Below are 16795 nucleotides of genomic sequence, written 5' to 3'. Positions count from 1 at the left end.
ACATTCCAATAAGGAAGGATAGCAAAACAAATAAAATAGCAGAAGAAAAGTACAGCAACAACCAACAACAATTCTATTCTACTCTTAAAAACCAAAACTAAAACAAAGCTAACCATGGGTGGGTGGGACCCATTTCTTGGTTGGAGTAAAATCTGTTGTGGGGTGAACCCCCTTTAGGCCTTTACCAAATCTGCATCCTCAAGAACAAACACAATCAATATTCAATCCCATTTCACCTTTTTTTTTTCTTTCCTGTTCTTCTTTTTTATGGAGTCAATATTTTAGCTTTGTTAACCTTCATCTGCAGGCTTCCAAGTTCTTCATCCATTTTCTTCTCCTATAGGTGAACCCTTTTTGTGTTTTAGGTAAGATATCAGAATTTTGAAAGTTGATTTATTTTTTCTTTTGTTTTGGTGGGTAAATCCCCATTTCTCTAATCTTGTTGTTTTGCTTTTTCTTGTCTTTTTAATGTTTGGATCTTTCTGTTTTGTCAGTACTGTTTCTGGGTGTCTCTTACATTTTGATAATTTGAGGTTTATGGTCGGTTTTACTCTTTGATTGCTTTGTTAGGGTTTCGTATTGCTTTTTTCAAGTTTCTGATTCTAGATTGACATTTTTTTGATAATTTTATTTTGAGTTTGTTAATTTTTTTGGGGTTTTGTCTTTAATTTCAAATATGTGCTGTTTGAGCTGATTATGGTGCCTACACATAAACAGTTGTAGTGTTTGATTATGTTTTTGGATTTGGATGTTCTAAGTTTCTAGATTTTTTCTTGATGGATTGGTAGTTCTAGACCAGGAACATTCTACTTTATTTTCCTTTTATTATGTAAAAATGCTCAAACTTCAGGCAAAATGTTATTTTGATGGTCAATTTTCAATCCGTCCCTCTTGTATGAGACCATCTCACCATGAGACGGTTCATACAAAAGGCCTATTAGTAAAATGAAAAAAATAAAAATAAAATTTAAATTCACACTTGTACAAAAAGCATTTTTTTAAAAATAGTTTGGGCTTGCCCAATTGAGGTCTTATCACGGTGAGACGGCCTCAATAAAGAATAAGTGATTTTCAATAGCTATTGCTAAAATACTGACCAACATTCATGTGGGTTTTCAAAGATGGGAATTTGATGGTGTTCAGTTTAACATTTTGTTTACTGATTGGAAGTTTTGCTTTTGCTTGACATTGTTGTAAATGTTGCATTATAGTAAGTATATTGCTATAGCAATTGTTCTCTTCCCTTCCCTACTTTTGTGGGAATAGCTCCAGATGTATCCTGCTTGAATATCATGACCATTATGAGCATAATTTTGGTCTTTTGGGTATTGCTTGGTTGGTTAAATTTTAAATATATCCTTTCACCCGCCTACTAGCAAGATGTTAGAAGGGGCTAGTCTATGTTTTATGTGTGAAATTTTTCTTGAAAGCTCTAGACCACTAGTATGTTTTTTGAGGTTCGTTGTAGTGAGCTTTAGCTAATTGCAACTTAAGAGCACAAATTTTCTCCTTGTTAAATGTTGTTTGACTAATTTTATATTCGCTCGTGATGCAACTGGTTGACTGTTAGAATCTAAGAGGTATAAGATGGTTTCTGATTAGTGAACGTGAATTTTTGAAATCAGAACTTGGGAGGCTGTTTTTAGAATCTTGTAAAGAAAATGGAAGCTGAGAAACATTCTGAGTTATCTGCTCTAAAGTCTCCCGAAGGAAGTAGGTTGTGGAAGGAGGAGTTGGAAAAATGTGAATCTCAAGTTGATGAATTGCAATCAAAATTTATGGAGGTAAAAGCTTCTATTGAAGGATCTGAAGCCGAGTCGGATAAAGATTTGGATATGCTTTGGAGGAGAGTGAAAATTGCAGCAACTTTGCTGACTTATTTAAAGAGTAGAGCAAGAACAATGGTTGTTCCTCACTTAGCAAAAGCATCTTGTGGGATAAAGTTGTTGCAAGGTGTAGGGCTAGTTGACAAAGATGGAATTCCGTTGTCTAGCTGGTCTAAAAGTATAGATCTTTCTTCTATTGATGTTCAAACAAATAATGGAAGTAGTGATCCGGGTAATTTTGTTCATGATAAAGAAGGAGCCTATGTGTATGATCTACTAAACTCCGTGCAGACAGTTTCAAATGTGATGGAAACTCTGGTTAAAAGGGTCCTAATTGCTGAGTCTGAAACTGAAATTGAGAAAGAGAAGGTAAACTTCAGTCAGGAAGAAATTAAGAAGAAGGAAACTCAACTTGAAAGCATGTCTTTGAAGCTGGAGGAAATGGAAAGATTTGCTTTCGGAACTAATTGTATTCTAAATGAGATGCGGCAACGAGTTGAAGACTTAGTTGAAGAGACATCTAGGCAGAGACAGAGAGCTGCTGAAAATGAACAAGAACTTTCTCGTGTAAAGCGCGATTTTGAGTCTCTGAAATCGTACGTCAGTAGTCTCATTAGTGTTCGAGAAACACTTATTTCGTCTGAGAAGCAATTTCAAACTATCGAAAAGCTATTTGAACGGTCAGTTTTTGCTACGCTTTATAAGTATCCTTATTGCTTTCTTTTTTCTTCCTCCATTAAGCATCATACCAATGCATATTTTATTGCCTTTGTTACTTGTTGCTCTACATATGAACTTCTGTATTTTATTCCTGGCCATCTACCTTGTATGTTTGTTTCTGTACCAATAATATACATCTATCGATCTTCATAAAGAACGATTAAAAGAAAATTAAGACTACACAGGGGATAATTTTGTTTGAGTTGAAGCTATAATGTGAGTGCTTGCTTTAGTTAGGCTTGCTTCCCGTTTGTTGTATATCACTGAGTTGTGTATTGTGTTTTAACTCTTGCAATTGCGAATTTTTAACTTTTGCAACTTGCTTTTTTTTTTTTTTTAATTATAAAACTTTCATGTTTTTTTGCACTATTTTCCATGTGAATCTCTAATTTCCACTAGTTTTTTATTAGTCTAAGCCTCTTTAAAAGATTGCTGAAGTAATTAGCTGATTTACTAGCAAATTCCCTGTTACATGCAATTGTAGCCTGTTCACCTATATGGAGAAAAGGGAAGGAATGTAGGTGGGAATGTCTATGGTTGAGGTTTTTGGTTGATGTGGAATATGTTCATATTTTGGCAAGTGAAGGTCTCATTAGTTTGGCATTTTGAAGGTCTTGACTTTATGAGACTTTATGAGTATTTGATGTTTTATGGTTTCTCCATCCTGCACTTGGGTTCTTTTATATCCGTTGATGGTTGTGACAATCACAAAAATTGCCTTGAAATATTCTAGCATCTGTTGAGTAAGCATTTGAGATTTGCGTCACATGATAACTTTGAGATGGAAAGATCAAATCAAGCACAAGCATGTCCTTGATGCATTTTGTTTGGGATTTTCTTGAGGTTTTCTGAATTGTTTGGAATTTTCTTGATGAGGTCCAACTTGCACGACCATCGTTATCATTATTTGTGGACTGTTTAGTATGCCCTTATAGTATGTCCTTACCCGCAGGTGGAATAAGGTAATTTATGTTGTTGATTAAGTTTTCAAGGTTGTGATAGCTAATTCTGTGAGAACCATTGGATAATTCTTCATTCTTCATATTTGATATTTGGCTTGTCTTGGAAGATGTTCTCTTCTTACCCACTGCTCAAGAGAAGTAAATGATGTAAGCAAATCTGAGCTAGTTAATAGTAACCTTCTTCTGACAATTTTAATTAATTCGCATTTTGGCTGGTCCACTTGGATGCAAAGGGAAGGAAACGAGAACAGTAAATGAAGGTAGACAAAACAATAAATGAAGATCTACAAAACTTTTCTTTTAGATCTTTAGCCTACCTTATAGTTCACCAAAGGAGATAAATGGTTTGAACTTTGTTGCTCTCCCTCTCTTGTTTTAATCATGGTGGTACGGTTTTGTAAACATCTAGCATCCAACAATTTGCAAGGAAGGGGTTGGACCCTTAGAGACAAAACAAGAAATGGATTCCTTAGTTCTGTTTGGCTTGGAAGAAGAAAAAAATATCAGCCACCCACAAACTACATAGATAAAAGTTTCAATTAATATGAGATCAACCAAACTCTACTTTTCAACCCTTTTAGTTTTTTAGCCGACCAAGAGAATGATTTGAACTTTCTCTCTCTCTCTCTCTCATGTTTGAATCATGGTAGACACCATCACCTCTTAGAGCATAATGCGCATCGTCAATCAGCAAATGTTTTAATGTGTTTTCCTTTTATAGTATTTTTCCATTCATCTCTTCTAACACCAAACATAACACCACTCTCACTTTAACAATCACCAACATAACTGACATTAAACATGACACATGTCTCTATATTAGTTTTTTGAAAGCCCAAAAATATAGAACTAGAAAATTTGCCAACCTTTTCACTAAAACACCACGTGTTAAGAAAGACATGGTGTTTTCCCATTTCTCTTGTTTACTTCTCTCTCTTTAAATTCAAATAATTTTTTAATAAAAACATCAAGTTTTTTGGTCATTGATAGCACCCCTCTTATATTGAGTCAAATTCAAGCAATTGTCATCAAAGAGTGATGCGCCACATTAGTCAAATGTGGTTTCAAATGAGCAAGGCCTTTATGTTTCATCTCGTACTTATGGTTGTATGTTGAGTATTTAAAGTTTGCTAGGCCATCGTTCAAACGCATCACATGCATCTCTTGAATGTGGTGTTAGATGAGCAAAGATCAGTAATATAATTTTGTTAGTTAATTCGTCTTTTGAATTCGCGGTTAGCTCAAAGTGGCTAAAAATAGCCCAAAATCAATTCTAGTTCGTTTCCTTTGATAAGTGATTCACAAGGAGATTAACAAATTGTGTAACAGTGGCGAAAGTTATTAGGTTTTAAGGATAAGAGACAATAAAAGAATTGGATCTAAGCTAACATTGACATCTTGGAATTTTGAAACTTTTTCAAATACTTAAGAGTTAGTAGATTTGATGAAAAAAGATTAACATTTTTTGTATGCATTAGATAAATAAATTACTAAAAACGCCATTAAATTAGATAGGAAGAGAAATGAAGTTGGTTTTATAATGTTTCAATGGCTAGCCAATAATGTGGTTGAGGTGTGTAGAATCAATGATGGAATTTTGAGGGTCAAACTTGTTAGTGCATGTGTGATTTGAGTGAAAGTACATGAAGCACTACATAGAAATTATGTGAGGAGTTGGACAATATCCCAACATTATGCATTGTGGGTGATCTGTGTAATCATTTAAGTGAGACACAAAGTGACTTCAAGAGTGCGATAATAGAATGAGAAATGAGGAGCTAGAGTCTATTTTGGATTTTGCATTAGCATATGATATATTAGTACTTAACACGTGGTATGGTAAGTGTGGAAACCATTTGAAATGGAGGACATGCTACTTAAATCGATGAAGTGCTTGTTTTTTAGATAGACGTTGCTTAAACTGTAAGGTCGTACTAGATGAATGTGCAGTCCACTAATACGATTCTTGTGCTCTATGCTCATATTCAATCAAATATCAAAACTCAAGGAAAGGAAGACTCAAATGGTGGAACCAAAAAATCGGAATGCAACTGATAGAGTCGTTAGTGAAGTTTATCGGTCTACAAGGAATATAATTTTAACTTGGATTAAGATAACAATTGTATCACTCAATTGAGGCATCAGAACCATAAGGTGATATGGGAGGGAAAAGCACACAATGTGTTGGAATAAGGAAGTATAGGTTGCAATAAAAACAAGACAAAACAAGCGGTGCGTGAGAAAGTTAAAAATGTACATAGAGGTATATAATAAGTTGGACCCGAGAGAAGGGAAAAGGGATCTTTATAGGATAACAAAAGTTGACAAGCGGTTAGATAGAATCTTTATAGGGTGAACCGGTGAAGTATGTCAAGGATAAATAACAAAACATTCTTGTCCAAGATGATAAGACCAAGGATGGAAGGTGTACTTTGACAAGTTGTTCAATGGGTGTCAAGGGGGGCTAAAGATGACTGGGATAACGAGACTACAAGAGTGAAGAATGACATGGAGAATTGAAACCTATAGGAGCATATGACACTGGATAAGAACAAACGAAAGAGGAGATAATATGCGGATAATCATTGGATCTAATGTTTTCTTTAGGAAATCCGTAATGGAGATATGGCCGAAAAACTTGGATATAATAAGTGAAGAAGAATATGAAAAATCGAGATTTATAGGAGCATCCAACAATTAATAAAAACTAATTGAGTATACATGTAGATGATCATTGGTTTTTTTGGGCCTTAGTTGTGAATTAATATTAAATATAGGGTTGAATAAATATTAAATTATACTCCTAGTGACAATCTCTCGCATGTTTTATTTGATTGTGTAGCTGTTTCTATATAGTTAGGTTTAAGGCGAGCTTTGGCATTATTGGTGTTGTCGTACTCTACATGCTTTTAATTTAGCCTGTGATGTTTGAGCAAGAGGAATAAAATTTCTTTACTCAATTACCTAGTTGCTTGCCACAAACCCACAATAAGATATGTGGTTGCTTCTCCTAGGATGAAAATAATAAAATTTAGTATTGAATGACAGGTGAAGCCCATGTAAAGCTAGAAGGCTATATGTACATCCTTCGTCCCATGGGAAAAGCTGCAATTTTGTTTTTAATTTGTTTTATTAAATTTGCTACATTTCTATTTGGGAATGTCTCCCCACTCCCACCTTCTCATCTACACTTAATTTCTCTTTTAATCTCATCCACACATTTCATATTTTGTGTGTTATTCTATCTAAACCTGACCAACAAACTTAATAAAGTAGATTTTGTACTTAAAGCTATAAATGAGTATTTTAAAGGACAAAAAACTAATTTTCTTTGTTTTTGATTGCTACCTAAAAATTGTTTCTACTCAAAATGTTGATTGAGCAAGTGAAGCTACAAGTTATTCCACTAAGGGGCTTCCACCTAGGGTTGGGTTTGGAGGGTCATACGTACACAACCTTGCCTTGACGCAACCATACAATTGTTATACTATTGTTAGTATTTTAAAAGAGGTTGTTTTTAAATGAAGCTACAAATTATGCTTTTATAAAATTGGACATATATTCCAGTTGTTACCTAGAACGACATTTGGTTTGGAACGGAGAGCGGGAACGAGAACGAGAATAAGGATCGCAACCTAGATTGATTAGGGAACGATTGGGTACGGGATTCATTAATGTATAAAAAATATATTTGAAAATGAAATTAAATTAAAATGATTTTTTTGCTTTAAGAAATTGCTTTTGAGTGGAATTTTTGTAGGTCTCTAGGTTTCATCTCGTTTTTTCCTCCTTTTTTCTCTAATTTGTAAATGAGGGCCAAAATATCTTTTTAAAAAGATCTTCTCCACCAAGATGTCACCTTAAGCGATTTGAGTCGTGTTTCGTAGTGATTTGGGACGAACGTTCCTGGATCATGGAACGTTGCTACGTTTCACGTTCCATGTAACTATGATATATACGAATATTTGACTGGTTTGTGGATGATTTGTGTGATCAACATTTTTAGGGAATAACTGGGTTAAGAGAATATTCTTCAATCTTCATACATTTTGCATTGCTGGATTCCCGGTAAGGCTGTATTGTTATCTAATTCTTTAATTGTATTTATACTCCTAATTTTGTACAGGCTTGCTGCTAAAACAACCCAATTAGAGGGAGAAAAAATGCAAAAAGAAGCTGAAGTACAGAAACTGATGGAAGAAAATGTGAAGTTGCATGCTTTATTAGACAAGAAAGAAGCCCAATTATTGGCCATGAATGAACAATGCAAGGTCATGGCCCTCAGTGGTTCTAATATCTAGACTTCGAAATCGACACATGATTCACACCGTTTCTAACTGTGCGGTTTGTTTTCTTTATTCTGTATCATTGTGCAGTTAGTTGCTTAGCTCCTCCATTGTAGGAGCCGAGCTGAGCTCATCATCTGAAAATCCTTGAATTTGATTTGCTGTTTCCCGAACTGTACTTTTTATTAGTGAATCAAGTGTTGTAACAGTCGATATGGATTATTCGTTCAATCAATGCAAAGATGTCTCGTGCTTTTTCTCGCTCTTTCGTTGCTAATTTCAAATTGATTTTAGTAGTATTTGATTAATTATAACATATTTTGTACTTGAGATGTTGTGATTGATTATATCTTGGAAGTGTTTTTTTGTACATCAACCCATTTATTTCCGTATTTTGTGGATATTTGGGTTCATATGGTAAGTTAGTAGGACGATTGACGAACATTCGTCATCTCTACATATGTACGGTGTTATTTTCATGTTATATGTTACACGGTTTATTATAAATAGGAGTTTTAATCAAATAATTTATATGTTACACGGTTCATTATTAATAGGAGTTTTAATCAAATAATTTTGGTCATGATCTAGGTAGACCTCGATATAGGCTACTTGTTTCTCATGACCTCAAACTCATTAAGGTGTTTACAGAATATGTACAAGCTTTTTACAACATCATGCACTTGACTTATGTCTAAGCGCAACATGATAAGATTTACCATTATACACTTAACTATAATTTTTTTTTTCTTGGAACTATACAATCTTCCTAAATGGTAGTAAGTGAAATTGAATATTGCCAAGAAGATAAATTAAATTATGACAAGCATCAAATAAACCTTGTTAAGTAATTTTTCAACTAAATTTATTTACATCATTTAGTATTAATAACCAAACGAATTGTTAGTATATTCCACTTAATCAGGTATTTGAGAAAAAATTATTTATCAACTACAACATAAAGTTTAATTTTTTTTTTTTGCAAATTGTTAGTATTCGAGTTGTTAGTATATTCGATTAAATCAGGTATTTGAGACTGTAATTCACAGATGGCCTAAAATTTAAAACTGTAATTTGTAAATTATTCAAAAAAAAATATGACTTTTTAAGGAGGTGTAGTGGTAAACATCTTACATTGCCTAACTATATTGTAAATGCGATTTTAATTTATTAAATAAACAATAAAATAAAGTTACTAGTTTGTAGTAGAAAAATAAATTATATATGACAATAAAGAATTATGTTTATGTACACCACCGAGATCTCCAAGATACCGATCTTCAAACCCGAACAAAGTAATAAGAAGATTTTGTATTGAACTTGATATTTATTCTAGGCGTGATGCTCTATCCTAAAACATCATTTCCTCCCTACTACGGTACTTGGGAATATAAACCAGAAATATGTTCTGAGATACAAAGAATTACATTAAATTTCTAGCACAAGGAACTTAAAACGATGTAAGAGAAACTTAAATAGAAGAAGAAACGGAAAATTACGAGGATTGCAAGTTCTCTATGTAAAGTGCTAGAGAGGAAAAGAAATTCAGAAATTGCATATATCAATAATTCACAACAAGCCTTCTATATTTATAGAAGAGCTTACACCATTTCACGAAGTAACATGTTACTCCATGAAACACAACATCGATTCTCGAACCAATGTCATCTTTCAATCAATCCATCTGGTTAATATAACCATATTAACAGTAGGTAGTTATATTATAACTAACAAAACCGAATAAAATGAAATCCGCAAAAACCAACGCGAAAGTCGCGGGCCGGGACCAAAGTCGCGAGCCGCAACTTGAGCAATTTCCAAAATAGAAACTCTGTCTTGACATCTCGTGATCCGCAAGTCTTTTCACGATCCGCAAAAATATTTTTGAACAAAACAACAATTTTGCAATATTGGGATATTTAACTTAATTAATAAATTAATTAATTTATTTGATTTAATTAATTATTAATTTCCGAAATCATTATACAGCTCAAACTGGTGTTCTACCACACTTTTGGCTATAGTGATTGATGGGGATGTATTCTTGGAAGAATAGGGTCACTCAATAATCAATATAACAAAACTTCCTCCAAAGAGCTTTGTGACTTTGCATCCAAGCTCAGAATAATATAAGTTGACTTCTTATCCATTGATCATTTTGTAGTGTGCAAGTCTTTTTTATCATCCCCCCCATACTGTTGCAAATGCAATCAGTAGCCCTAATTTGGCTCACATGGTCCCAAGACATAATCTGATTACGATGTTATTAGTGGGCGAAGGTAGGTCACTGACTCTTCCTTAAAATTAGATTAATGTTTTGACATATTATTGTAACTGAATTTTTTTCCGACCTTTCCACCTAGAAGGTTTTTTATAACATTGGTATGAAAAAGTTTGGCCCGTCCTCTTTTGAAGTCTCAGCTTCGCCTCTATTAGCATAACTTTGGATTAGTGATATTATTGTGTATATTTCCTGTTTCTAATCATCCATTGTTCTTCATGACCACATGGAGTGCTTAATAGTTTTGGTTCATGTTAAGTCACATTCTTGTCTCTTGTTTGACTATCTTATCTTTATCTTGTCATTTGTCCATGTGAATTCAATTAGGTCATAAAATTATCACAAGAGTTAGTTAGCAGATTGCAACTTTCTAAGGGATTAGATGTTAGAACATAACATCTAACATTCCATCAGTCGCGTTGTAAAGTTTATTTTTCAAGATATTAGCCATATTGTCATGGTCATGGTTATGGTCATCAGTTCAGCATCCCGCACAAAGACGGAAACCGAAAGAAGAGGTAACAGACAAACCATACCCGTATTTCCTCGAGGAAGAAGATTAAAGGAAAGCGCGCTAACAATTAAACCCCCAAAGGAAGCATATTTACCATATGCTATAGACGTACAAAAAAACTCAAGTTTTTGGTTGTTTTGAGAAATATTCTCATGTTTTGGCCTGGTATTTGACGTTTCGATATAACTACATCACCATGTCATTACCACAATCGTGAAAAGACCTAGGCTTTGTCCTAATTAGTGGTCCTCTTGGTCTATTTAGTGTAGGGTAGTTTAGTGACAAAGGAAGCATATTTTTGCATTGCTATTTAACTTGGTAGGGTGGGTATTGATGAAGAAGACATCCCTTTTGTTGTTTGGTAGCTAATAGCAGTCTCTCATTTGCACTTCTGTCAATTATTACAATCTGTTCTCATTCTTCTTCAAAGAATATATATGTGGACACTCCATCATCCAATAACTCTATCATTTGTTACCACGTGGTTTGCATAAGGATGTCGATATATATGTCATTTGTCGTATTCCGCACTTGAAATAATGAGGGGTAGGGCTTGTTTGTATCGAGTGCAAATATTTACAAAGGTAAAAAAACGTCAAATAAATAAAATAAAGGTAAGTAGAGTTACAAATGAAATAATTAAAATAATTGTGAAAGAGGTAGAATGAGAGTATTTCCCCATTTTGGAGGAAAGTATTCCGCCCCCATCTTCCCTTAGGGTAAATTTATACCCTAATATGAGGGAACTAATTGCTATTTTATCCATTTTTCATTACATACTATTCAATTCTTCCACCTCTCTAACGATCAAATTTCTTTAATCTTCTATCTAATTAACTATGTTTTTCTACTTTGATTTTTATTTATCCCTTAAACACTTACACTCAATCCAAGCAAACCTGTAATAAAAGTCAAATTCGTGATCATTCTGTTACATTGATTTCTCATATAATATTAAGTTTATTATTGGGTTAACATATTAGGCTTGCACAAGAGAAAGAATAATATTTTTATCCTTAAACTACATATTATATTGTAGGTGGAGTAGCATACTAAGTTATAGGTTGATTATATATTTAGCTAAGATATCTAGCCAGAATGATTCAAGAAAGACTTTAAAAGGCGGGTCTAACATGTACAAATTTTTTATCAATCCTAATAAGTTTAACCAAGAGATTGTTCTCTTTGATTAGCATGGTTGAAAAAATGGCAATATTGATAATTCGGTTTTGTCTAAGACACATGATCTTAAGTTCGATTTTTACCTAGTCTTTCGCTTTTTTTAGCCCACAATGTAATTATTTTACTTGGAATTTAGTTGCCTGAAATTAAAATATTTGTTTTAGACACCGCATGGAGGGGAGAGTTAGGTCTTCCGAGTGGCGGGCCTCGGCCATGACAAAGGGTTGGTGGTTGTGTGTTGGAGAGAAAGTTGTTGTCTTGTTGGATTGGGAAGTAGGTTTAGGACAAGTGATTTGGTATGTATTCTTCATTTGCTTGGTAGATCATGTTCAATTTGGGAACATGGGGGGTCACTCTCAAAGCGTACTGCAAGTAGACGGCCAACATTTTGAACGTACATCATCTTGATCAAGTCACTAGAGGTTCTTGTTCGTTTGTATGTATATGCTTTTCGGTTATGGCTGATCTTCAGATTTAAGAAGCCTGGGGCGAAGCATAATTATGAGTCCCCTAATTATTAAATATACCATAAAATTTAATATTATATAATTATGGGGCCTTGAGATTTGGGTGTGTTGCTCTATGTTTTTCTAATATTTATGGATGGGTTCGAGGCACAAGTCTCACTTATCCCCTTGTAGGGCTGACCCTATTTACGGTTTACAAATTCATTATTTCTATTGGACTGACCTAATGTACATTTAATGTCTTAAAGTGATAACTTATAACCTTAAAGTAATCACTAATAACCTTCACGTGATCATTTATAGTCTTAAAATGATCAATTGGAGATATAGACTAATTATACGAGTCCGCCTCATGGTGAGACGGTTTCATACAATACAAATTGTTAAAGTTTTGCATCACTTTGTGGAAAGAAGAGTACCTTGTTTTAGATTATAAGATTGATTGAGGAAAGATAATTGACTAGGTGAGAATCAAACTTATGAAAAAGACGATTTTTCTCCAACTGATACAAAATTCGATTATTAACTTTATTTTTTCAACACTAATGAAATCTTTTACATTAAGGCATTCTCTATGTCCCTCTCAATTTGCACAACTTTTCATTTTAGTTTGTCCAACTCATTTTACACTCTTTTCCTTTTTGGCAATAGTCTGATTTTTTTTAATCTCATTTACAAATTTATTATCTCTTTTCAGCTTAACCACTCAATTTAATCATTCAATTATTTTTTGTCTTATTCTCTAACTCAATATTCCTTTTTATTAAATTTTACTCAAAATATTTTGAATGCATAAATGAGGGAAAAAATATTTCCAAACCTAAACCTTCAATTCCAAGGAATATGTTCATTAAAGTGGGTTCGCATTGGCCTGTGTCAGAGACTCAGGTTGTGGTCTGATAATTAAGCAATTTATCTAATCAAATGGAAAGAAAATTCTATTTATGTACTTAGACTAATTATTTTTTTTATCCCATTCTATTTACATTTGTGTTTATGTGTAAATGATGTTTTTCATAAAAAGTAAAATTAGAAATATTAAATAAAAATTAGATAAAATTTTTAAAAATAATTAATTTTCTTTATAAAGAAATAAAACAATAAATAATGACTAATGAGACAAAGTGAGAGAAAGGGAATATGTCATAGTTATTTCTCCTCTCGCCCGTTTTGGGATTGTTTCTTGTGCATGTGAGTGGACCATATCCAAATTTATCTTAATTAAGTGCATGTTGTGGATTGGAGACTTTTTCGACCTAACAGTCCATTTGGTTAGTGGTATTAAATGATTTATAGTATAAAATTTTATCAAAAGTATTATTTTTATGGTGATGAAATTTTGATCACGAAAAGTTTTGTGTTTATAAATTTCAATTAACACCTAATATCACCCTTTCTAATGATAATACATTGGAATGAATTTTATGAAGAAAATGTGATGATTAAAGCAGGAGCGAATCCAAAAAAAAATTATTACTTGGGCCAATATTATAATACCCCAAATTTAGTTTGAAAAGGGATTGATAGACTACTCATATTAATAAGGTGCATCTTTTTTTCATGGGAGCTCATTTGCTAAGAACTCCACAGTTAAATGTGTTTGGTAGGGAGCAATCTTAGGATGGGTGACCTCCTGGGAAGTTTTCTCGGGCCCGCACGAGTGAGGCCAAAGTGCGCTGGAAAGACTTCTGTTGGTCTATGAGGTTAGTCTACAGTCTACAGTCTCCATAAGTAGTCACCGACGGTCCGAGAATCCGGGGTGTTACAAATATTATATGATCTCTCATTGGTATGGTGTAATTAGCTAGAAAAGACTTTGTCAAAGCGCATAGAATATCGTGTGTTTGAACACTGAACATTAGTTTAACATACTACTTTATTTTCCATGACCCGAGTCATTATGCTAGCGTCGGTTTAGATACGCCCTTGGATTGAAGTTGGACAAGTATGGCCATCAAAGTAGCTAAATATTTTTCAACCAAAATTACACTAATTTTCATTTTCATTATTACCGTTTAATACCAACTACCAAACAAACTGTATTACTTTCTCATTTCTATCAAATTTGTGTCGAAGATATATGGTGAAGAAATGAAGAAAAATGGAGTAATTGATATATTATAGAGAAGTTGAAAAATAATATAGATGAATAGAAAAAATATGTTAAACATTTGGATTGAAATAAAAAAATATAATTTAAAATAAAAAATAAAATTAGGGCTAGGATAAAATTAAAAAACGTAATAATTAATCCATTGATTTGGTTAAACTACTTAATTGGTAGTTCAAAATGGCTTGTGTTTAACCAATTAGAGGAATAGGCGGGAGCCTTACGTCTCTTTAGTTGATGAATCTCAATATTTGAAAATTGCTTGTTTCATCTTTAAATTTTATTTGAGACAGTTTTATTGTGAGATAAATTTTTATGCGTGAGTAAAATAATTCAACTAATATAATAATTAGTATATAGACTTTTTGTTTTGAAGTTATCTTATGAAGAGATACTCTCTTGTAAGAATAGCTCAAAATAATAATAATGTTAAATGGTTTTTATTTCAAGTTTGTAGGATTATCTCATTCTCAAGTTATAATTATAATAATGAATAATATGATATCTTGTGTTGAAAATTTTTTTGGGAAAAATTTGAAACAAATAAGCGAAAGTCGCATGATAGATAACTTTTGAAAATATTTTCCAAAGTAAGCGCTTTTTTCTCATAGCACAACTTTGGGGTTATTCGTTGTTACTAACAGCGAACAAAGAAGTTTGGTCATATAAGTCAAGGTCTTTGATCTCTGTTAGTGACAGCGAACAAAGATTTTGACCAAGCTTCTTTGTTCGCTATTATTAACAACGAAAAATTACATCTCTAATTTCAATTGCTATTTTTTGGGTCATATCAATTTTACAAGGCTAATTTGCAGGCTTTTAATTATTAACTTTCCTATTTTATTTCTTAAAAATTTGGAAAAATTGATAATCATGGGATTAAGGGTGATTTTAATAATTATAAACTTTTCCAAATTTTTAGGAAATAAAATAGGGAAGTTGATTTTAGGTTTTCAATTAAAATAATTAGCAATTAAAAATTTAAAATTTTTAGGCTTTTAATTATTAAAAAGCTACGGTTTTCAACCTTCTATAATTGAATAAAATCACCTTTAATCCCATTATTATCAAAATTTTAATTTTTTAGGAAATAAAATAGGGAAATTAATTTTAGGTTTTAATCAAAAAAACTATAGCATTTAAAATTTTAAATTTTTTAGGCTTTTAATTATTAAAAAAATACGTTATAAACTTTTTATAATTGAATAAAATCACCCTTAATTCATTATTATCAACTTTCCTAATTTTTTAGGAAATAAAATAGGGAAATTAATTTTAGGTTTTAATTAAAATAACATTAGGCACCTTATATAATTGAATAAAATCACCCTTAATCTCATGATTTTCAATTTTCCCAAAGTTTTAGGAAATAAAATAGGAAAGTTAATAATTAAAAGCCTACAAATTAGCCTTGTAAAATTGACATGACCCAAAAAATAGTAAGTGAAATTAGAGTTATAATTGTTCGCTGTTAATAACAGCGAACAAAGAAGCTTGGTCAAAATCTTTGTTCGTTGTTATCAACAGCGAAACAACAGCAAACAAAGACCTTAACTTTTTTGACCAAAGTTCTTTGTTCGCTTTTAGAAACAGCGAACAATCTCGAACCTGTGCTCTGGGTAAAAAGTGCTTGCTTTGGGAAATATTTTCAAAAGTTGCCTATTATACGAATTTTTAATTTTTTTTGCTTATTTGTTTCAAATTTTCCCTTATTTGGTATGGGAGATTTGTAGGCAAGCTTTAAAAACCAACACAAATTTTTTCTAGTGCTCTTATCCTTATTTATGTGCAACCTTAGCAGGTCACTTATCATAAAAATTTTTTCCACTAAACACGCTTAATTGTGGATTTTTATTACATAGACTTTAAGAAGATGATGCACCTTGTTGATATGAATAAAACTATTAATCATTTTAAAAGCTCATACATTTTATTAAAGCAAGAGCCAAATCAACCTTTGATAGAGGTGCTTTTTCTCATATAGGTCTCATTTTATGGCATACATCATTGATGATAATGATGTCAATGTAAAGAGATTTGTGCCATGGTGATGGAGCGATGAGAAAACAAGAGAAACGGTACAAGGGGCTGCCTTGAACGAGCTGTTGTGGGAAATATAAAGAGCCAAAATTAGTATTTGGTTAAGAGTGTTGGCAATTAAAAAGAGAGAAATATATGGCAATGTAAAGAGATTTGTCTCCTTAGTCCTTTGTGTTAGAGAGAATTTTCCAATTAAGGAGTGAGCTTTGAGCTCAAGTGAGTGAGTTCTTAGTTTGTGAATAATATTTCATTAATGTGTTGTTAAACCCTTAATGAATAATTATACAATTTGAGTGGAAGGTGTCCAAGACATCATTTATATTGTTCTTTATACTTTCTTCATTCAAAACTTTGATCATTTTGATTGTATGTGTATATTCTATTTATCTTCATTCTTCTAAGCATTT

General features: G+C 32.5%; 1 protein-coding gene across 2 annotated transcripts; it reads left to right on the top strand.

Annotated features, from left to right (window-relative positions):
- Positions 1-8059, top strand: LOC130820335 (uncharacterized). Of its 2 annotated transcripts, none has more exons than XM_057685669.1 (3): positions 1-365; positions 1626-2506; positions 7635-8059. In XM_057685669.1, the coding sequence occupies exons 2-3, from the start codon at positions 1662-1664 to the stop codon at positions 7807-7809; spliced, it is 1020 nt and encodes a 339-aa protein (XP_057541652.1). In that variant the 5' UTR covers positions 1-365; positions 1626-1661; the 3' UTR covers positions 7810-8059. The 2 variants fall into 2 exon arrangements, with proteins under 2 accessions (XP_057541652.1, XP_057541653.1); XM_057685670.1 differs by having other exon boundaries at positions 1571-2506.
- The last annotated feature ends 8736 nt before the right edge of the window (positions 8060-16795 follow it).

Source organism: Amaranthus tricolor, chromosome 8 (assembly GCF_026212465.1).
Source record: "Amaranthus tricolor cultivar Red isolate AtriRed21 chromosome 8, ASM2621246v1, whole genome shotgun sequence".
Lineage (NCBI taxonomy): Eukaryota > Viridiplantae > Streptophyta > Magnoliopsida > Caryophyllales > Amaranthaceae > Amaranthus > Amaranthus tricolor.
Note: the sequence above shows the minus strand (reverse complement) of the source record. Positions and strands in the feature narration are given on the sequence as shown.